We start from the raw sequence: 21,955 nt of genomic DNA, 5'->3' as shown, positions 1-21,955 counted from the left end.
ACACAAGTCATGTGAGTTTGTTTTTTGAAAAAAGAATCACACTATTTTAAAAAGAATTCCTGATTTTTTTAGAGTCACATAATATTAAATTTTAATCATTTGTATATTATATATTTGTATATTATATGGTTTGAATTTAATTCACCCACTATCATAAAATTAACATTCTCATTAGATATATCTTCATATGTGAAAAATATCTAGTATATAAGTCATTTTTGTATGAGAACAACTAAACTTAACCTTACAAATATACATAAATAATAAAATTAAAGGCTAAAGTTATTTCATTTGATAATTTTCAGTATATATATGTCTCACAAGTTATATATATATATTCTATTTTATAATATAAAAGCATATTCAATTATGTTATTATTTGTTACAAAAATTTAAGTTTTTTTCAAATTTTTTAATAAGCTCTTATAATTTGATGGAAACTAATGAAATTATAATATTTATAAGTGAGTGGTGTTTTTTTTTCCAATATGGAGATTATATTAAAAATTTCTAGAATATAAAATTTTAGTTAAAAATTTGATGAAATTATAAGAACTCAAGAGTAATTTAACCATAAAATTTTTTGTCATACAACATTTATTTTTGCGATGTGTCTCTATATACTATTGCTGGCCATTTTGTTACAATATTAATATACATTATTATCTGCTTTTGGTGATCGCTATTGTCAATTTATTCCTTTCAATGATAGATATCTAAGAAGTGGATAATATCAACATTTTATTATTATTTTTTAAAATTAATATCAATACTAATATTTTATCTTGCTTTATTTAAAAACACTAAATTCCTTATTTCATCAAACAATTACTTGACATTAATTTTGTACTCGAAAGTTTATGAAATTAAATCAGTACATATAAAGTAATATTTGACTTCATTTATTAAAAGCTTTTTTTCCTCCTTAATAAAAAGTGGGGTTAAACATTAGTTTAAAGAAGTATTAAAAATCAAGAAGAAGAAACATGAAGAAAATGAAGGAAAACAAAACAAAACAGAGTTAGAAACTAACGGAGTTTTTCCTTTTTAAGGTCAGCTTATTTTTACACATTTTAATGTTGTTCCGAATTTCCTGATTTATTTGCTATTTTGAACTTACAAAAGTTAAAATTGATTTGGAAAATTATAATTTGATTTTTTTTTGTTGAATTATAATTTGATTTGTTTTGAAAGCTACTTCTAATATAAAAAATAAAAAAAAATGACGAATAGAGGTGAATGATGAGAAACCATGACCGCGAGTAGAAGGAAAAGACAATGAGAGGTGAACGGTCATTGTTTCCATATGTGAGAAGATATTTAAGGATATTTAGATGCGAACATATAGATGTTGGTGCAGTTTTTCAATTAAAATTATTTTCGCTAATCTGCGTAAAAAAATGTATACTAAAATTAAGAGATTAAATTCCAATTTTAATTAAAATTAATAGTAATATATATATATATATATATATATATATATATATATATATATATATATATATAATTACATTTAAGTTTTGTCCCTATTTTAATTCGGATAGATATGTTACTTGTCACAGAAAAATGAGTCCACACTTTATAACTATGAAATTAAATTTGGTTATAGAATTAAAGGTACTCTTGGACATATCTCCACCGGTATAGGCTCCACGAACTTCAATTTCTATATTTCAGATAAAATAGAGGGATTATTAACTATTTCTTTTGATTTGTTTTGAATTTCACTCACCCGTGTATGTATTAATTAAGAAATTAAAATAAAAAATATCGATTGTGTAAATTATAAAAAAAACGTTAAAAAAATCATAAATAACAATTTTTGTTTTCCAATAAAAATATTTGTATTTTTTCCTTCATCTCCTAAGATCCTAATAGCACAAGTTAATATTTGTCTTTGTTTGTTTTTTAGGGGCACGCTCAATTTAACTTTTAATGGGCCATTTTTTCACGTTTATGTGAAAGAAAATGTTTAATAATATCCTAACGTGCATTACACGCATTCTTAATGATTAAACTCCATCGATCGATTATTATTAATTTTTTGAGGTAAAGTCTCAATGAAATTTGTCGTAAATGTATAAGTTATATAAGTTAGATTACTTAGTCGTGCGTGTAAACCTGCTCAATCACAAATTAATAATTATTTATACAAGAAACTTAATGAAGTTTAGTTGATTAAGATTTCAAGCATAATGAAGTATGAAGGTGACTTTTTACTGTTGCTTGATATGAGCAAACATTTGCCATTGCTCCGCAGGCCTGAGTTATTAGCAAAAAAGTTAAAGCGATCTGTAGTTTATGTATGGCTTCTTGCTGTTGTTTTCATTCCTTTTGAAGAAAAAAAAAAATTCCTACCCCCTCCTTTTAAAAAAACTTGTGAAAACTGAAAAGTTTATTCTAATAATTAAAAACAAATAATATATGCATTTATAGTGTATAAATCTTTTGTATTTTTGTGTGTGTAGACGACAATACAAATATAATTTAATCCCGTGATTTTAGGAATATATTTGGAAATCATTCCTTTTACCTAGTTTTTTGTTTTTGATGTAAATGCCATAACATAATTGAATAAATTTAACTAAGTTGACAATAACTATTTATTTTTTCCTATAATTATCCATACGGTATTTTTCCAATTATAATAAAGAGAAACAGAAGAAAAAAAACGGACACAATTTCAAATTGTACGACTCATGGAGAAAATGACAAGTTATAATGATCTCGTTACCAATTTGATCATATTGACAAAGAATGACGTTGTCAAGATTTTATTTGATAGAAAAATTTGATCGGTTTTCACCAAGTAAAATTGTGATGTTTTCAGCTTTAAAATTGTCATTGATTTGTTCAAAAGAATACAAAAAACGAAATTATTTATGTCAACGAAGAACAATTCATCTATCATTTATATAAATAAAAGAATCAAACATTTTAAGCATGCACCAAACTAGAAGGAGCCAAACATAATAAGGAGTTTGAAAGTTTTACCTCTCAGAGCCATTACACTTTGCACTTTGCAGTGTAGTGTAGATTACGCAGTGAGACATTTTTTAGAGCCAGAAAAAGCGGATTTGATATATCGTTCATCATTCATTGAATTTGGATACAAATCCAAATCCAAATCCCAAATTTGGTTTCGTCATCCTTGGTAGGAAAAATAAATACAATTTTTTAAGAAAAATTTCCATAATAAATGTTTGAAGGTGACATTCTTGCGTTAGAACTTAGAAGTGACCGCATCTCGAATCTGGTGTACGCTTGTGAGATCAGTGTAAGTTTGACTGTTTGTAATAAATTTAATTTATGAAAGTTTGATTTAAAATAAATTTACAATAAAGTAATTTAGAGTTTAATATTTATGTAATGTTAATGTAAAAAAAATACTAACCCGTCAAGAATAAGTATAACTATGAACATAAATAATTATTATGAAAAATAATAAATTTAGTGCAAATAATAATTTATAATTAAATAATAATATATTCAGCAAAAATGTATTATTCCATCAAATTCCTTTAACTAGTTTGTCCCCGATAATAACAAAAACAATAAAAATATGTTGGAGAGACAAATCACCTTTATAAATCATCCCTTAACTTTTTTTCAAGTGACAATTTCCTTTAATTTTTTTTTTGACAAATCCACCAGATTATCTCTTATCTTAAAATATTTAATTTTCAATACAATATCACTTTTCATATGAAAAAATATGTGACAAGAACATAAAATCTTATAGAATTCATGAACATATCCCCCCAAAAAAAATATTAAATAATTAGTTCAATAAAGTTTATTTTATCACCCACTATAGATGGAATTTTATAAAATTCATGATATACACTCAACAATTTCTCATGAGAATTGGTGACAAAATATCAATCAATATGAGATATTACTATCCATACCAGCCCTCGTCATCACCATTTATACGAGGAAAAGAGAGAATAAGATTATGTTAGTAAAAATAGTTGAAAAACTAACTTAAAAAGTTTAAAAAATAATTTATTAAATTATAAATATTTGATAAAATTAATTATTGAAATAGTTAAAAAATATAAAATAATATAAAACTAATAAAATTATAATTTATTTTTAAAAAATAATAAGAAAATTTGATAATTATATTAGGATGAAAATAGAAGAAAATATAAAAAATTAAAAGTTAACATTTTAAAAAATATCACTTTTAAGTGGTGTTTAAAAAATTTCAAATGATTTATCGAACATAATATTATTAAGGTTTGTAGCTTATTTCATTTATAATCTATTAGTATATATTACAATATAAATTAATAAATGAATAATATAAAATAGTATATAATTATTAATATTAATTTATTACTAATGTTATTTATATTAATATTTAATAATTCATAGTTGTAAGTTATAGATAAATTATACCTACATAATAAAATATACAACTAAAAGAAAAAATAAAAATAAAGATAAGTTTAAATTTTAAAATATGACAAATAATAAAATAAAGAAGATAAATAAACATAAGATATAATATTATATAAATTATTTTACGTGTATAATTTTTTAATTATTTGTTGGGTCTGCAAGTATAAGACTATTGTTAGAAAATAGGATTTGGAAGGGAGGAAGATCCAACAGAAGAGAGCGGAAGTGGCGGAAGTGGCGGACGTGGGACCCGCATGGTTGAGAATGACCCCACCCTATTCTTATCTCCGCTTTCACTGCCTCCTTCTTCTTCACTTCGTCACTCCACCTTTTCTTTTTTCATTTCTCGCTTTATCCTTAGTTTTTTTTCTTCAACGGATGAAGGAATCATCTTGATCGTACGGAACTTGTTCTATCTTTCCGTAATCGAACTTGGTGGCCACTGTATATAAATAAGGTGTTTTTTTCTTTTTGTTTGTTACTATGAGTATTTTGTGGTACTGCTATTCTAATTGTTTGATCAACACGATTAATTCCGCAATGATCTTTTCCCCTAAACTTGAACTACAGTTGTTTATTTTATTCGTTCATGCAGTTCAGTTCAACAACACAATCATTTTGTATATGATCAAATTAAGTGATGGGGGGCATCTGTTCTAGGAAGAGAGATGAGCATGAGCATGTTGTGGAAGATGAATTACACAGAGGAGTCTCGGGGAGGTATTGTAGGAGTGGCAGCACAAAATGGATGAGGGCCAGAAGTTTACGTGCTAAGCCCAATCATTGTGCCGGAGGGGGAACATGCCCCTCCCTCATGGATTTGTGCATAAACAAGATGCGTGAGGTGCATCTTTTTGCCACCTTTGTTACTTGTTTCGCTTTGGCTATTTCTCTTTTCACATGGTTGCTTGCTTGATCCACATGTTTTGCGTTATAACAGGATTTTCATAAGTACAATTCATTTTCGATTCTTCCAAGAGACATAAGCCAGCAGATCTTCAATGAATTGGTTGATTCTCACTGCCTGACCCAACTGTCACTCGAGGCTTTTAGAGATTGTGCTCTTCAGGTACCGTACTAAAATTTTAGTATTGCTCAAGTTACAAGTGTTGCCTAGATTTGAGTATTCAATTCTTATCTGACATGTCTTCTGCACATGGCAGGATATTGATTTAGGCGAATATGTGGGAGTGAGCGATGATTGGATGGATGTCATCTCTTCACAAGGGTTGTCTTTACTTTCAGTTGATGTTTCTGGTTCTCAGGTGACAGATAACGGACTGCGATTCCTAAAGGATTGCTCAAATCTTCAAGCATTGACTCTCAATTTTTGTGACCAATTTTCAGAATATGGGCTTAAGCACATTAGTGGTACAGTTACTATTCTTATGGTTAATTTTTTCTCACCAGAATGCGTCTATTATTTTACAAACATAGGAAGATCATACAAATGATTCAAATTAGATTGGTGGGGCTTTGTGCTGAGGTTAATGTATAAAAACTATGAGTCTTGTATTGCTGTTTTTATCTTTCTCTTTTTCTTAAACAACTACTCTATTGTGCTTTCAGAAAGATTTTGGTGTTTCTTACACAAGAAAAATGGAGAAATTCATTCATGTTTGAATAGAATTCACCTTAATTATCAAATGATTCTGATTGATTTTTTCATGATCTATTCAAAAGTAATTGAGACTTATACCTGTTATACTTTTCAGCCTCATTTAAACTGCTACCTTGTGCTCGCCTACAAAAGTATATCTGATTGCATTGCTGAATATTAAGTTATTTGACACAGGCACAGCTAGGGTGTGTCTTCAAGATATTAACGTTAAATGTCTTGTTCTAGTGAAACTTTTTCAAAGGCTGATTTTAGTTATGTAAATTTTCTCTGTCCTTTTTTTTGTCATTGCTTGTGGCAGTGTGTAGCATTCTGTGCAGAATTATTCATAGGGATCAATTATTTTTATTTTTCCATATAATTGTTGTAAAATGAATGGAAATAAGGAAATTCAGTTTTGACATGAACCTAATTGAACATTGTGTAAAATTGGAATTATGCGCAATCAATACAATAATAACATTATTTGTTCTGAGACATCAAACGTAGTAGGTTTAACTTGCTAAAGGTTAAAGAGTCCTGTTTGATTAACATAAACAATCAATGCCAATTATGTGTAGGTCTTTCAAACTTGACTTCCTTGAGCATCAGGAAGAGCAGCACTGTCAAACCTGATGGAATGCGTGCTTTCTCCAACTTATTTAATTTGGAGAAGTTGGACCTTGAGAGGTGTTCAGATATTCATGGTGGATTTGTTCATCTTAAAGGTTTCTATCCTTGATTTCTTGCTCATTTATATGCAAGAAGTTATCTTATTCCTATTGTAGTTGATATTTGTAATTTTGTATAAACCAATCTCACATCTGGTGATCTGAAACAAAATTGTTAATATATAGTTAGGTATGAATGGCTGATTGGGTGGCCTGACATATGGGGTGTTTGGTTTGGTGGTGGTTCCACAGTAGGCAACCAAAACCATGTAAAATACATAATAAAACTGACACAGCTCTGTGTTGCTTTGCACTGAACTTGAAAATGAACACAATTTAATTTTAACGCACTGCCGTAGGCCAATGATAGGGCTTGCCAATGGAGGATGAAAATGACTTACCAATGAAGGGCTACCAACAGGAATTGATCCCTGGACCTTTGAGTCAAGGCTGTTTGATCCTACCAGTCGAGCCACATTCATTGGCTTCTTTAAGGGACTCATTATTTAGATATTTTTCAGATGCTATTCTGCTTAGAGTGCCATTTTATAGAAACTTAATTATGGAATTTGTACATTATAGATTAAATTTCCTTTGGTTTTTGTTTAAATGCAGGTTTGAAAAAGCTTGAGTATCTTAATATTGGATGCTGTAAATGTGTTATGGATTCAGACATGAAGTCTATCTCAGGTAATGATCATAAAATGGTATGATTTTTATCTTAGTTATTGCATTTCAGGTTTATTTGTGTTGTAAAAAGGAAGAATTATTGTGTCTCATTCATGAGTTAATTATCTGAACTTGGCTTTTGTATGACATATATGATATCCAGTGTCTTACTTGCATTGATCTTTATTCCTACTTGGGTAATAGGATGCCTAAACCAAGAACTAGTTTGGGGAACATTGTTCTCCAAATTTGACTCACTTTCTAATTTTTTGGTTGCTTTCCTTTTTTAGGGCTGCCCAATCTATAAAAGTAAAATAGTAAACAAAAACCCATCTGCTATATGTCCGGTGATAAAGAAATGCACTAGACAACCACTTAACTGCACATGCCACAATATTTTGTCTTGTGTATTTACCAAAATAATACTCTAATATTCATTGATGCGTCTTTTGGGTTTGGGGTTACTATTTCTGATGAAATCTTTGGTTTAGACTTCTAAAAACTTTAACCCCAAGGGGTTGGTTGAATGAGCAAGACAAGGTTTTTGCATTTGACAATTTCCTGGTTTAAGCCCCTACTTGTCTCCTTGGGTTGAGGTAAATGTAAATCCTTTAGAAGCACTCTGAGTTAGGAAGCCTTCCTGATTGGGGGTAAATTTCTTATACAAAAAAACCTAGGAACTTTTTTTTTGTTGTTGTCTTGGGTTGAGGTAAATGTAAGTCCTTTACAAGTGCTCTGAGTTATGTCTGTCTGTGTACAACTATTTGTATTTGTGTGCTTTTGCAACCCCCCCGCCCCCCAAAAACAATAAAAAAATGAATTGGCAATAAGATGGTGGTATTAAGGTTGATCCTATTTTTCTTAATTGAGTTTATACTGGAACATGTGATTTTGCAACTTAAATCAATTGTATTCTAAAATCTGTTTGATTAGTACCTCTGGTACTCTTTAATGAATATATTATATTTTGGCTGAGCAAAAAAAAAAAATCAATTCCTTCATTTATCAGTTCTTTCTTACTTTAGAATCAGGAAGCTATGTCATGATCTTTTTGAGCTGACTGTTGGCTATAATGTTTCAGAGCTTATAAATTTGAAGGAGTTACAAATTTCCAACAGCAGTATTACTGATATTGGAATTACCTATTTAAGAGGTATTTTTCCAGTGTTTATCATCCATTACAAGTCTATTAAGATGACTATAACTTCTGCTGCTATTTTATGCACATGATTATGACACGAGCATATCTCTAGTTGTCAATGTCCACTCTCAAATGAAAATATTATTCTCTTACTTTTATCAAAATAGAGGTTTAGTATATGTAATAAGTTCATAACATAGTTTGCTTTATGTATTATGTTGTTTTGTTTTCTGCAGTATACATTACCTGGGTATTCCTTTCTGGTTTACAGGTTTGAAGATGCTTACCACATTAAATGTTGAAGGATGCAATATTACTGCTGCATGTTTAGAGTTTATTCATGGTAAAAATAAATTCTGATTTTATTCTTTGAAGTGTCATTTCATTTTAATTATTCTTAATTTAGACAGCAATTTTGTTTGTTCTGGAAGTCATTCTATAATACATAAGCTTTCTGTCATTTTTATTTGGAAAATTAAGGATTTGAATAGTCCAACACGCAATCAAATGGTGCTAAAGTGGCAAAGACTATGTTTGAACTTAGAAACTCCTATTTGCTTATTATTCCAGTGCCTAAAATTTTCCTAATTAGTTCTTTAATCATATATATATATATATATATATATATATATATATATATATTTTTTTTTTGTACAGCCTTAGCTTCCCTGGCATGCTTAAATCTCAACAGATGTGGTCTCTCTGACGATGGATTTGAGAAAATTTCTGGTAACTCTTGATTTATAATGACCAAACTTGAGGACTTATGGTTTCATGTTCTTACTTGTTGTTCTAAGGATGGCAAATCACTGGATTCTTGGTTTTATAGCATGCACTCCCTTTCCTGCAGGACTTAAAAACTTGAAGAGGTTGAGCCTGGCTTTTAACAGGATCACAGACGCATGTTTAGTTCATCTGAAAGGTACTTGGGACATCAATATCTCACAAGAGTGACTATTTTATCCACATGCTGCTTCCCTAAATTAAGAAGACTCTTGATTTTTACAATACTTGTGTGGATTTGTCTCTTTAATTTCTTCTCCACTTTTCAGATGTTGAAAACATGTTTGAGATGGACTTTTACCTTTGTTTTTTAAATCCATTTACTTTCAATAATTTTACATGCTTCTTTTCTATCTGCAAAATATCCTAGCTGTTATAGACATAAAGGAGAGGTAGGAAACATTTTATACATTATAAATTCTCTTTAAGAGTCCTTCAAACACTGATAATGTTAAATGAATTAATGCAATTTTTGAAGTAAATGTATTGTAAATAAATACAAAAGTATGAAAGTCTAGTGTTAGCCTCAAATATCTCTTCACTGTTCATGGAAAATTATTGCCACTATTATTGTTTGCCTCAAACATTCTTAAGCACTTCTGGGATAAAACTAGTTATATACTTCACAAGCTGGGGCATTGACAATCATCAATCATCATGCACGCAACTTGTTCACTGTTCTATATTTTCCAATTATCCTTTATATTGTTAATCTTTTTTTCTTTTTGCAGGCTTAACGAATTTGGAGTATTTGAATCTGGATTATTGCAGGATAGGTGATGACGGGCTTGCTAATTTGACAGGTTTGCACTAGATTTTACCTTTTCCTCTTGGCAGATTTAAATGTCCATTACATTGTTCAAAGTTTATACAGATCTGTTATACTTTTTTCAATGTTATCTTGATCTGTGCTTCGGGATATATGACATGAGGCATTGAGGCTTTATACCTTTATACTTTGATGATTCAAGACCTCATATCTTATGAGGCAGTAAAAATTGAGATGGAATAGAGCCATATGGAATTTGGCATAAACTGGAATATTTGAATTAGATTTACAAAATTATCATGGGAATTTAAGCCCGCATTTAGCCTTGACATTGTGTTTAGAATGTAGATATGCATGATGCTTGGTCTGGTGCTTTTAATTCAGTTTTTCTAATAATTTTTCTTTTAATTTAATTAATTTGTTTATCATAATGCTTTCTGAAGGGGAAAATATTCTGATTGTTATGAAAATTTGAGATTTTAGGAATCAAATAATTTGATTTGAAGTATCAGCTATGGTATGAAATTTGTAGTTATTTGGTCTTTCAGGTCTCACTCTCTTGAAAAGTCTAGTGTTGTCTGACACTGACATTGGGAACAGCGGGCTGCGTCATATATCAGGTTTGTGACACAATCTTGTGTATGGTTATCAAATAAAAATATAAACTCTATAATTACTGTGAGTTTATTGGAAGACGAGTTCTAATTAGATCTTTGATATGTTACTATATTTATTGGTTATGTTTCACAGCTAGAAAATATTGAAGTACTAAAAAATCGACATTGTATCTTTTAATATACCATTATTGTTATATTTCAGACTGTTGTATAATATGTTGGAAGATAAATTTCAGAAAGCCCTTTGAGTTACCCAAATATAAGTTTTATTTTATTTTTTTATTTTTAGCGATCTCTATGTTAGTATGTTACCAATCTATCCCCACAGTGCTAAGATGAGGTTGCTGCCTGTTACCAATCCAGGACTACTTTCCTTAAACTAAATACTGTCTAATTCTGAATATTGTTTGTGGATGTTTTGTAGTTACATCTACAAAAACACGCAGACACATTGTGTTGTTAGAGACCTTTACAGACAAGGCAATACATAAAATGCATGTGTTGATTATCTGGTTCTTGCTTTTATCCAGGTTTAAAAAAGCTGGAGGATTTAAATTTGTCATTCACCACAGTAACTGATCATGGCCTGAAAAGGCTGTCAGGATTGACACAACTTAAATCACTTAATCTGGATGCCCGACAGATTACCGATGCTGGACTTGCAAATCTTACTAGTAAGGATGTGTGCATTCATGTATCAACTATTTTCTTCGGGCTTAACTACACTTTCCCCCCCTCTAGTTTAGACATGGTGATTTTAGTTTCCCAAGTTTTTTCCAAACAGTTGGGGATTTATGATGGATTTAGGACATGGAATAATTTAAGAGGAAAATTTTGGATTTCTTTTATTTTTTGGTGAAATTTGACATTTTAGTTGGTGAGGTTGGAGCAAAAGAATGTTGAAAATGGTTTATTTAATTCAACTTGTGAAGATTTTGAGTGAAAAAGGAGAATTTGAGAGTTTTAAGTAAAAGGAAAGTGACATAGGGACTTAATTGAAATAATTAAAAAATTGAGATTAAATTCACTCAAAATTATTGGAGGACCAAAAGCATGCATTAGCTATAGTTGAGGAACTAAAAGTACAATTAAGCTTTTTTCCCCCTCTTTTATGTGGATTCACCTGAGGTATTATTTTTAAGAAAAATAAAAATCATTACTTTTGTCATATGAACAGTTTTGTGTATGCATAGAGGGTAGTACCTAGTCGTGTGCTGTCATCAACATTAGTTCTTGCCGAGGTGCAATTCTTCTGCTTAAACCTATCAGCAATCTTTACTGTTTAATCCGAGTCTGATACCTAGACCTTGCCAAGGCATGGTGCCACCCACAACATATTGCAAGTTGCAACATTAGATCTTTGATTTAGATTGTTGATTGAAATAAAGGTTTTAATTTGACACTCCCTGTGTATACAATGAATTCAAATCCAAAACTGCATCAAACCAATCATATATTGTGTTTACCCTGAGCTGTCCAGGATCATGTTCCTTTTCTATTAGGTGCCAGCTATAAGATATTTTTTTTACTGTTTGATTGTCCATATTGACATGAATGTCTGTGCAAGCTGTAATTGATTTTGCTTATATAGCTTCAATTCTAGCTGTCTGATTGGCTCGTCTTTAGCAGGTCTGAGTGGATTGATAGCATTGGATCTCTTTGGAGCACGCATTTCAGACAATGGAACTACATTTTTACGATGTACGTATATATCAATTTTAGACTGCAGTTGATTTCCTTTTTGCCTTTTTGGTGTATGACTTTATGCAATTTGAAATGGGAATGCATCAGTCATAATAGGGGTTAACTTGTAAGATATAACTGCATAGTCATAGTCTACTTTTTAGGATATTTGGTGTTCAATTGTTTATCATATAGGTATTGGGTCACACACTTTGATTTTTTCATGAAAATGTTATAATTAGTCCAGACTCGTGAGAATAAATGAAGCTATATAGTATGCTTCTGTTCTTTATTGTATATTTTTGTTATATGAAAAATCTAAAACTTCTGAACTGGACAAACAAGTGGTGCCAAACCAAGCTACCTTACTTCTACAAGTAGTTTCTGTCTGTAGACTATGATGACAATCTTACTTTACATGTTTGACTCTAGAATTGATGTAAATCGAATGGAAATTTTGATTTTAAAGTCTATTCTTTTAGTTATCATAATGTCATCATTTAACTTACTGAAATCAGCAATAAATTCATGTTTATTTCGTTATGCCTATACTTTAGAGCAAACGGTGTAATGAGTAATGGCCCAATACAAAACACAATATATAGAGGCAGTACTACTTGGAAACCCATTCAACAGTAACTTTTTTTTCTTTTGTTTAGTGTATTGTAAGAAATTATCACTGATTGAAATAATAGGGAAATATGGGTTTTTACATAACCTTGTGCCCAAGGCTGGCTTAAATTTTAGTTCCTCTTTTGTTCTCCATCTTGCAGCGTTCAAGATCTTGCAATCCCTTGAAATATGTGGCGGAGGATTAACTGATGCCGGTGTAAAAAATATCAGAGAGATTGTCTCCCTGACACAGCTAAACCTGTCCCAGAATTGCAACTTAACGGATAAAACTTTGGAATTGATATCTGGTATTTTTTTGCTTGCCTTCAATACTTTATATACCCCTTGAAACTCGGATAATCAGAAAATAAAAATTGGATGGAGAATATTATATTTTTGTATCGGTTTTTAATTCCTCCCCTTGCCCTGTAATTGGATCAAGTAAAAGTTTGTTCTGCTTTGGTTAACACATGTTTGTATATCTTTATATCTGAATACAGGAATGACAGCACTGAGGTCGCTAAATGTTTCAAATTCTCGTATAACCAATGAAGGACTACGGTATTTGAAGCCTTTGAAGAATTTACGCACTCTTACCTTGGAGTCTTGCAAGGTTACTGCTTCTGAAATTAAGAAGCTTCAGTCAACTGATCTTCCAAATTTGATAAGCTTTCGGCCAGAATAAATCAGGAGAATAAGAGAATTCTGTTATCTGCCTGTTGAACAATTCTCTGTACATATTTATGGCTACTGTTTGGATAAAAAAATGTACATAAAAATGGCATGCAAGAATGTAATTATGCTTTATTTTGCATGTTTGTATTTCCCCGTCTAAGAAAAATTGTACATAAATCTTTTTCTTTCTCCCTTTCTCCTCTGGGTAAATATGCCTGGTGGGGCTATCTATAGTATGTGCATAATGTAAGTGTAATAAAGATGTTTGGACCAGAGTGATGGTGCTCATTATTATGTTCGTATAGTAATGAATTGTATTTGACTGAGAATAGAGTTGTTCCCGTTGACTGGCTTTTTATTGTGCTGTTTGCTCATGAATAAGGACCATGTTTTAGAAATCATATTTGCCTTAAAGAAAAAAAAGAAAAATAATATTTGCGGTGTGGTAAACAGTTAGAGCAGCGGCTCCTGCATGCAAACCCTATTTTGGGGTTTTGTTTCGGGTAAAAATCAAATTTTGCCCTTGAAAGTGTAATTCATGACATTAGTTCTTGAAAGATGAAAAAAAATAAAATTTAGTTCCTGAATTTGCATGTCTTTGAAAGTAATCATCTAAAAAGTCAATAAACTTATTATATATGATATGTTGTGATTGAATAATGCTGTAATTGTTTTACACTTTCATGCATGACTTATTTTCTCATTTTGTTTAGCACAGCAAAATAAAAGAAATGTTAGAAGTTACAAGTGAGCACAAATAACATTATTACTTGTTATGTGGCGTGTTTGTTCTTTTATCCTCTGTCAAAATCAATTACTCTTGATGCCAGTCTTTTAGCCGCATCCTTACTAAGGACTTAAGCAAGTTGCATGTCACTTAGTTTCACAACTATGCTTCAATACATTGCATGTATTTTTGGGTAAAACCGTAAGGTGTTCTAAAAGGGAGAGACTTATTGTTTAGTCATGGACTCAAATATTCTCACAAGGTGCTTCTATTGCGTTTGAAATCTTTACAGTAAGCCACAGTTACGACGTTTTGAGCACTTGAGTTTAATTGTAGACCCCAACACATTATGGGATGTGCAACTTAAACAGAATTCATAAAAGTAGCAACTTAAACAGAGACGTCTCTATTTAAAAGGTGTTTTTAAGTATATTGTTGAACCCAAATTCATAAAAGTAGCAAGAATAACCTGCAGCATAGACAAACCAAGGTTGTCATCAAAGATCATGGATGACTATACAGAAAGAACTCGAGGGTAAATAATATAATAAAGCAATGACAGTCATGTAGATTTTGTGAGCATTAAGTTGCAGTGGAGTAGTGAACATGATATCAACAAACATAATGGAATTTTAGAGGTCCAGATCAGAGAACTTCAATAATCTAGCTATTTAATAATCGGTCCCTCTACCAAGACAAATAGAGTCATAAACAATGACAACAGTACAAATTGGCAGTATATATTCATGTTAAAAACATCTAAATAATGCAGATATGATTCATTAGAAGATAAGACAAATCTAAAATAGTCACCATTTGCAATGGTGATGGTAGCTACAAATTTCAATGGCTACAAAGATGTGTCATGGTTCCACTAAGTCGAGAAAGACACATGAAGGTGATGGTTATAAGAGCTATAAATGTGTAATGTTGGGTATTTCTCCTTTTTCAATGGTGTTCTCAATTGTTCCGAAAAGATGCTGGATATTTTTTATTGGAAAAGTCGCTACATTGGTGATGATTAACTGGAATTTGTAGTATTTGAACAATTATTGTAGCTATTGAATGCTTATAGACTATCAGTTAACACGAAGGTGGTCAATTTGGCTTTTGGTAATTGCAGAGGATTGGTTCAATTGGGTTACGGATATGTATAACGTTGAATTAATGAAAATCTCATCAATGGCTTTTGTTGGATGGAAGGTGGGGTGTGAACTGCAACATTTTGGACTTCATTTCTAATTGGCTTTCAATGGCTTTTGTTGGATGGAAGGTGGGGTGTGAACTGCAATATTTTGGATTTCATTTCTAATTGGCTTTCACAGTAGACACCAGTCACTCATCCTCCCACACGAAATGAAAACCGAAATAATAGCAAACAAACATGTTTCTAAATATGAAAACTTGAAAATGATGACATATTTTAGAAAATGAAAATAAAATTTTATATAAAAATAGAAAATGTTTTCTGAAACAAAATGGAACCATATATTTTTATATATCCCCAGAGAAGACTTGGTTTTGGATTATAAACATATTCATTAGTTCTAATGAAAGTAAAAGTAGTTCTATTGAAGGCTGCATTAAAACATTTCATATATTACTTTCTAGAATCATTAAGACTTATATTTTGCTTGAAGAGCATATTTATTAGAAATAGCATCTTAAACTCTTTTTCAACCATTCTCTACTGCTACCAAGCAATGGAAATACTGAGAAGCTTGTGCATTTTAAAATGAATTTGCAGAAAGCAAGTAAAAGTTGAAACCATTAACAGCAAAACATTTTAGGCAGCTGCCAACATTTTCTAAATCTACTTATGAATACTCAAATCTGTAAGACACTTTTGCATGATGCAGTCATAAACTCTTACTACACAAATAAATATATAAGTAAATTAATCAAGCAGATTATTAAATGTTTTAGACAACCAAATGATCTACTACTTAAAGAACATCAATAAAATGAATGTTATTAGTATGGGTGTCAGATTCTCAGTTACCTTCTGACGACAGCATCTCAGGCACAGAAGCAGCCTAAGTGACTGTTGGCTCTGTCACTCTTCAAGTACTTGAAGAAAAATATGCACTCATGCAAGCTCAAAGGCATGATAAGTTTTTGAAACTCGCCTTCTAAATAAGGGTTCCAAACGAAATGATGGAACTGCACTCTGCCACTTTTTAGCTTTGTACATCTCATTCCATGCCTGTACTATTTCATCAATTTTGAAGGCAAGACCTGTCAGTGAAAAAGTTAGCATATATGAGTATATATCATTATATCTACATAGCTAAAAAGTTTCTAATTATCTTGAATACATACCATCTACCGCAGTATTATTTGAACAGTGGTTCTTCAAAATTACAGCTATATCTGTTTGAGAAGCTCCTGCAAGTTCAAACTTCTCAACTGCAACTTCTAGAGATTCATGCCATATCGGTAGCCCTAATTTGAACTCCACAAATGAGCGTTCATATAGCATGGTACCCCATAGGAGATTTATTTGAGACCCCATATGTGCCTCCTGTGCTGCAAGTTCATCTAAGGATATATTTTTAAAAAGCCCATCCAACCCCATGTTCTGCAAATGCAATCTAACATCATTTGAATTAGATGTCTTACTCAAGTTCTGCTTTTCTGATTCTTTCCATATCTGCATTCCTTTTTCCATATTTTCTTCAGCATTGTTGTAAAGATGAAGAACCTCAGTGGAAGGCCATGTAAGTAAATCTGCATTACTACTAAGTGCATGATACCAAGAAAGTTTTGCTTGCTCAAACTGCTGCAGCCCTAGTGCCAGGAAGCCTTCATGAAAATCTGACTTAATTTTAATGGCTGCTGCATATTTTTCTCCCGCTTTTGCATATTCTTCCAGTGCGCATTCATATGAACTTTTGATTTGTTCACAAAGATGTTCTTTAGAAGAATCTTCCGTGACATATACTTTCTTCCTTACCCTAGACATATGCACATTTCCCCAGTTGAACAATGCAAGAGCAGTCATCTCTTGGAACTTATCTCCTGCAATGTCAAATAGGCCTTGTGCTTCTTCGCTTGTAACCGTCTCCTCCAAAGCCTCAGAATAGAGCTTCATCCCAAGTTCATGGAAATCCAAATATCTGTCAGATTCAAACCCAACATGGTTCTTGAACAGTTTGGAAAACTGAATTATCCAATCCTCAATGCAAGAAGAGCTAATAATTTCCTTTGCCTTTCCTACACAACCATTCTCAGGTGCGATGTTAACGCCAACCACTTCCACCTCCTTCACTTTAAATTTCTCAAAAAGTGGATCCTGCTCAGGAGTAGCTTCTACTATGTACAGTCGGATAGAACCATTAGATCCTGCTTCAGCCCATCTTAATTCATCATCAGAAGTAATTGTGACCAAATCGCCTTCTTGGTCCCTGTATTTGACAAGAACAGCTCCCAGGCTAGGGAATCGGTCCTGAATAACTTCTCTTAACTGGAAAAGGCTACAATTAATTGGCAGTTCAGCACATCTTATATCATCACCAAAAATAAATTTAGCGGATTTCTTAGGAACATGATTCCTTCTACCATTACTTCTTTCCTCTATAACTTCCTTAATATCAGTCTTCTTCTCATTAGTTTTTCCCTTGGCCTTCTTCTTCTTGGACGTGTTGATCTTCTTCTCTACGACTACAATACTGCCCTCAGCCTTCTTCTCCTCAAATTTCTCCTCGGTTTGCTTTTCTAGAATTTTGTCATCAGGAGCCTTCTCTTCCTCTTTATTGCTCTTCTTCTTCTTCCGCCTCTTCTCTTTCGATACCTTTTCTGGAGGCAAAGCATCAGGAGGTTCAACATAATCTGGAGGCAACTCAATTATTGTATCGTTTACCCTCAATCCTTTCTCCTCAAGTGCACTTTTCACCTTTTCTGAGATCTCCAATGCCATGACATTATTTGGCTCCATCTTCACAACAGTGCTGGCATCCCTCAGAGCTAAATCTGGCCTATTTAAAGCCTCATAGCACCTTGCCCTCTTCAACAGAGCTTTACTATATTTCGGTGTCACTTGAAGAGCCAAATCACATTCATGAATTGCCCTTGGGAACTCACTGAGTCCCATCTGCATGTAACATGCAGCCATGTTGCTCCGCAGATAGGACACATCAATATGATTTTTGGGAAGCAACTTGAGGGCATTTTCATATTTCAGTATAGCTCCTTCAAGATCCCTCTTTTGGAACAGCTTGTTCCCCTCATTCTTCAATTCTTGAGACATGGATATAAACACCATAGTATCATTATCGTATGCTCTGGGGCTGCTATCTCCAACTTTACCATCCTCCTCTATTTCTCCTACTTGCTTCTTTTTCTTTCCCATTTTCAATCCAACAGTAAAGAAACTAATCCAAACAACCACGAATCTCTTACACCACACTACTCAAAATTTATTCCAGACAAACCAAGAGCACAAGATAACCAATTACAAGGCCTTCCAACAAGAAAAGGAAATATGCAGACAATTTCACATGAAAGAACTTGAGATATAACTAACATGGAAGTACCCAAAAACCAAGGAAATGATGGACAAGATAACAACAAACAAGCATTTTATTATAACCAAGCTGACCAGCTTCATACATAAAACATAGCCAACATGAAACCCAGGTGAAAGTTCAAGCACAAAATCTTTAATTCAAACAAGTTCAAAATCTCAAAGTGGTGCCACTGAAGAAGATTCCACACATTCAACACAAACGTGTCCTTCTCTCTCAATTAGGATTTGTTTATGCTAAAACAAATACTATTTCAGAGAGGGGCATCGGAAATGGACAACCCAACTGGGATTCAAAGGTGAAAACAAAACCCCAGAATTTGGGAAGAGAAACAAACTTATCTGGGTGACAAATTATGGGAAAAAGCTTCAAACTTTGCAAGGAAAACGCAAACACGACGAAGCAGCAAGGAAGTTTGGAATGGAAGAAAACCAAGTGGTGTTGTTCTTCTGTAACGTGGAAGAATGCTTTTTCATATCCTTGACGTTAACGCCACAAAAAGCATTTGAGAAAAATCACATAACGCGAGTTTCTTAACTAGATTCTGAAATGAGAAATCCCATGGCAATATATTTTTCTTTTTCTTTATTTATATTTATTATTAGTGTTATTATCTGGCGGGTCCCATTCTATATTCCTATGTGTTAATGAATTAACCATTAATTGACCAGCTTCATAATCATGGGAAGCGACAACAACATAAGTTAGACTTTCACATAAAGTGTACGATTGTTCTTTTTCTCATTCAATTTAATTAGCAATAATGATTTCACGTGGTTCTCATCTAATTTTGGTATGATTTTCAGACAAAAATATGACTGTTACATCATCTAGAGACACTCAATTTGTCACATTTGTAGGTAATAGTATAGTATAAGAAGGCTACTAGATTTCTTCAAAAAAAAATAAAATAAAGGCTATTAGATAGTTGAATTATTAAAGCATCAACCATCATTAAATTGAAAAGATTAGTATTATTAGTATTAAACCGTTACGGTCCTATTTCAACTAATAAACGAAATTGTGTGCGGGTTATTTTAAATGAAAATGAATGTAAAAAGAATAATGAAATATGTTCACAACGAAGCCATTGTGACATAGACAGATGGCAAGGGAGATAAAATAAATAAAAACAAAAGACAAAATGATAGAATTACCCACCCATACAAAAATTAAATTTAACAAACATAACACATCATTCTAAATTCTAATAAAAAAAAGTAACAAAATTTCCGCACTTTTTTTATAAACAAATTGTACATTCTTGGTTGACATTGCCAACACGTTGGTGATTAGTGGACACCAACGCTTTCTCAAATTGCTTCATCTCCTTTTTATTAAATTTTATAAATATTTAGCAGTGGCAAAAAGAAGAAGAGAGAGATTGGTTGGTACTACTACTTGGTAGATAATTTTTCAATGGACCCAACCCACACCTTACATTTTGCCATTGAGAGGGGAGGATAGGAAAAGTAGAAAAAACCACGTGAAGTGAGGAAAAAAGATAAAGGAATTGAAGTATCTGGTAATTACTATATATGTTGGTGTTGTGTTGTGCCACCGCAAACCGCATTTGTGAGGCAATGCTTGCTTGCCCCTAAAGTAATGACTTAAGTTCTAATTCTTGATTCTTGGTAGCTCTACACCTTCCTACTTCCTACAGTTAGAAAAAAGAAAGAATCAGGAGAACTACACTACAAGTAATCTTTTATAAAACTCTACATTCTGCAGTTTTTCTGCTACAGAAGATTCTTGTTGCTTAAAATTGCTTATATAAAGGTGGAGATAGGAAATAATTAAGTTTTTTTTATTTATAAATGAAAATCTCAAGCAAGGAATCTCACAAAAACGAAAATTCAATCTTTCTATTTGACACATAACTAGATTAAACCAAGACAAAATAATCAATATTCAGATAAAATAAAAGTTTAATGATCAATATATTATCAGTGTAAAACTTTTTCATTCACTATATTATTATCATTGTGGCTTCTTAGATTATTATTTAGTACTTGCAGTTGTAACACCATACATTCTTGTATAATAATAGCTGTATTTTTCCTCTATGTGTAGGTGCAGTCCAGGATAGCTTGGGAGTGTATTAACCAAAACCGTTCTGATACTTCTATATCGAAGGACCCACTTTCAAAACTGCGTCTCAAAGGCACATTTTAGTAGTGACAGTTAATTATGTCGATGGGTTCAACATAGAGAAGTGTTCCATATGAAAAATTATTTGGTAAATAAATATGTAATTAGTGTATTACCGTGTTCATGCAAGCATCATGCTTAACAATATTGTACTAATTTCCTTCCTTCCTTCCTTCATGGCCAAAAATTTCATCACTCATTCAAGTGAGAACACGTCTTTTTTTTTCTTTCGCTTAGATTCTCTCTACACAATAGGTCAAACATCAAAGTTCTCGTTTATAACAAAAATAAAATAGCATCAAAAGTAGCATTATTCTCATACGTTCCGTCCACTACCTCGTGATCTCTGAAGGTTGCAGGCATTTTTACAAGCAAAATGAATTGCACTCATGATGAAGCCACTATCAATTAGGATTATTAAGCCTTGAACTCGTCGTTGAGGTTTTTTATTTTTTGTTTATGAGGACTTGCAATTTGGTCTGCGTCAGAGTTGAAAGTGTTGTTTTTTTCCTAGGATTGTTTCTTTTGAGAGTTTAAATTATGGTCGTCTTATTAAAGATGCGAATAATTTAGGATTGTCTTTTATCGTAACATTAAATAAATTTTAAATTAAACTCTTGTCTTTTAATATATTCAATAACTTACTAATTTTTATAATTAAATAAAAGAATAGTAAAAGTGTAAAACCCAACACAAACTTTATATCTAGATGACCGTGCCGTGTGCGCCTCTAGGTGAGCAGCAGGGCAGGTGTGTGAGAGGTGTATTAAATGAGAAATATTTTTTTTTATCATGAGAATTGGTTATGTTAAAATGGGTTAAATTGGATGGAATAACAACCCGCATTGGGCCAGGTAGTCCACGCTAACCTTCAATTGGGTTTAAGGACTAGTGTTGATTGTTGAATGAAAGAAAATTTTACCA

The 21,955-nt window shown here is 31.9% G+C and overlaps 2 protein-coding genes across 8 annotated transcripts; one reads left to right on the top strand and one right to left on the bottom strand.

Moving 5' to 3' along the window:
• Window positions 1-4,596: 4,596 nt before the first annotated feature.
• On the top strand, window positions 4,597-13,953 carry LOC100788394 (dynein regulatory complex subunit 6). 6 transcript variants are annotated; one of them, XM_041011146.1, is made up of 16 exons: window positions 4,597-4,867; window positions 5,011-5,254; window positions 5,351-5,479; window positions 5,574-5,781; window positions 6,589-6,735; window positions 7,294-7,368; window positions 8,429-8,500; window positions 8,760-8,831; window positions 9,146-9,217; window positions 9,339-9,410; window positions 10,003-10,074; window positions 10,589-10,660; window positions 11,188-11,331; window positions 12,287-12,358; window positions 13,114-13,260; window positions 13,453-13,953. In XM_041011146.1, the coding sequence occupies exons 2-16, from the start codon at window positions 5,051-5,053 to the stop codon at window positions 13,635-13,637; spliced, it is 1,743 nt and encodes a 580-aa protein (XP_040867080.1). In that variant the 5' UTR covers window positions 4,597-4,867; window positions 5,011-5,050; the 3' UTR covers window positions 13,638-13,953. The 6 variants fall into 6 exon arrangements, with proteins under 6 accessions (XP_040867080.1, XP_006600723.1, XP_003549716.1 ...); XM_006600660.4 differs by having other exon boundaries at window positions 12,284-12,358; XM_003549668.5 differs by having other exon boundaries at window positions 5,006-5,254.
• Window positions 13,954-14,561: 608 nt separating this feature from the next.
• Window positions 14,562-19,435, bottom strand: LOC100778972 (protein PHOX1). Of its 2 annotated transcripts, XM_006600658.4 has the most exons (4): window positions 16,977-19,435; window positions 16,677-16,895; window positions 16,357-16,592; window positions 14,562-14,823 (listed from the first exon to the last, which is right to left on the bottom strand). In XM_006600658.4, the coding sequence occupies exons 1-3, from the start codon at window positions 18,703-18,705 to the stop codon at window positions 16,444-16,446; spliced, it is 2,097 nt and encodes a 698-aa protein (XP_006600721.1). In that variant the 5' UTR covers window positions 18,706-19,435; the 3' UTR covers window positions 14,562-14,823; window positions 16,357-16,443. The 2 variants fall into 2 exon arrangements, with proteins under 2 accessions (XP_006600721.1, XP_003550808.1); XM_003550760.5 differs by having other exon boundaries at window positions 16,677-19,435.
• Between the last annotated feature and the right edge of the window lie 2,520 nt (window positions 19,436-21,955).

This window comes from Glycine max, chromosome 17 (assembly GCF_000004515.6).
Source record: "Glycine max cultivar Williams 82 chromosome 17, Glycine_max_v4.0, whole genome shotgun sequence".
NCBI classification, from domain to species: domain Eukaryota; kingdom Viridiplantae; phylum Streptophyta; class Magnoliopsida; order Fabales; family Fabaceae; genus Glycine; species Glycine max.
The sequence above is the reverse complement of the archived record's forward strand: the minus strand, read 5'-3'. Positions and strand labels throughout refer to the sequence as shown.

What these genes read in the sequence shown, in the direction of transcription:
- LOC100778972 (XM_003550760.5), bottom strand. Translation starts at nt 18,705, where the DNA reads ATGGGAAAGAAAAAGAAGCAAGTAGGAGAAATAGAGGAGGATGGTAAA. An exon ending in AAATAATACTGCGGTAGATG is followed by an intron (nt 16,593 to 16,676) that starts GTATGTATTCAA and finishes TTTCACTGACAG; the next exon opens with GTCTTGCCTTCAAAATTGAT.
- LOC100788394 (XM_006600660.4), top strand. Translation starts at nt 5,051, where the DNA reads ATGGGGGGCATCTGTTCTAGGAAGAGAGATGAGCATGAGCATGTTGTG. An exon ending in TGGGCTTAAGCACATTAGTG is followed by an intron (nt 5,782 to 6,588) that starts GTACAGTTACTA and finishes AATTATGTGTAG; the next exon opens with GTCTTTCAAACTTGACTTCC. An exon ending in TGGATTTGAGAAAATTTCTG is followed by an intron (nt 9,218 to 9,338) that starts GTAACTCTTGAT and finishes CCTTTCCTGCAG; the next exon opens with GACTTAAAAACTTGAAGAGG.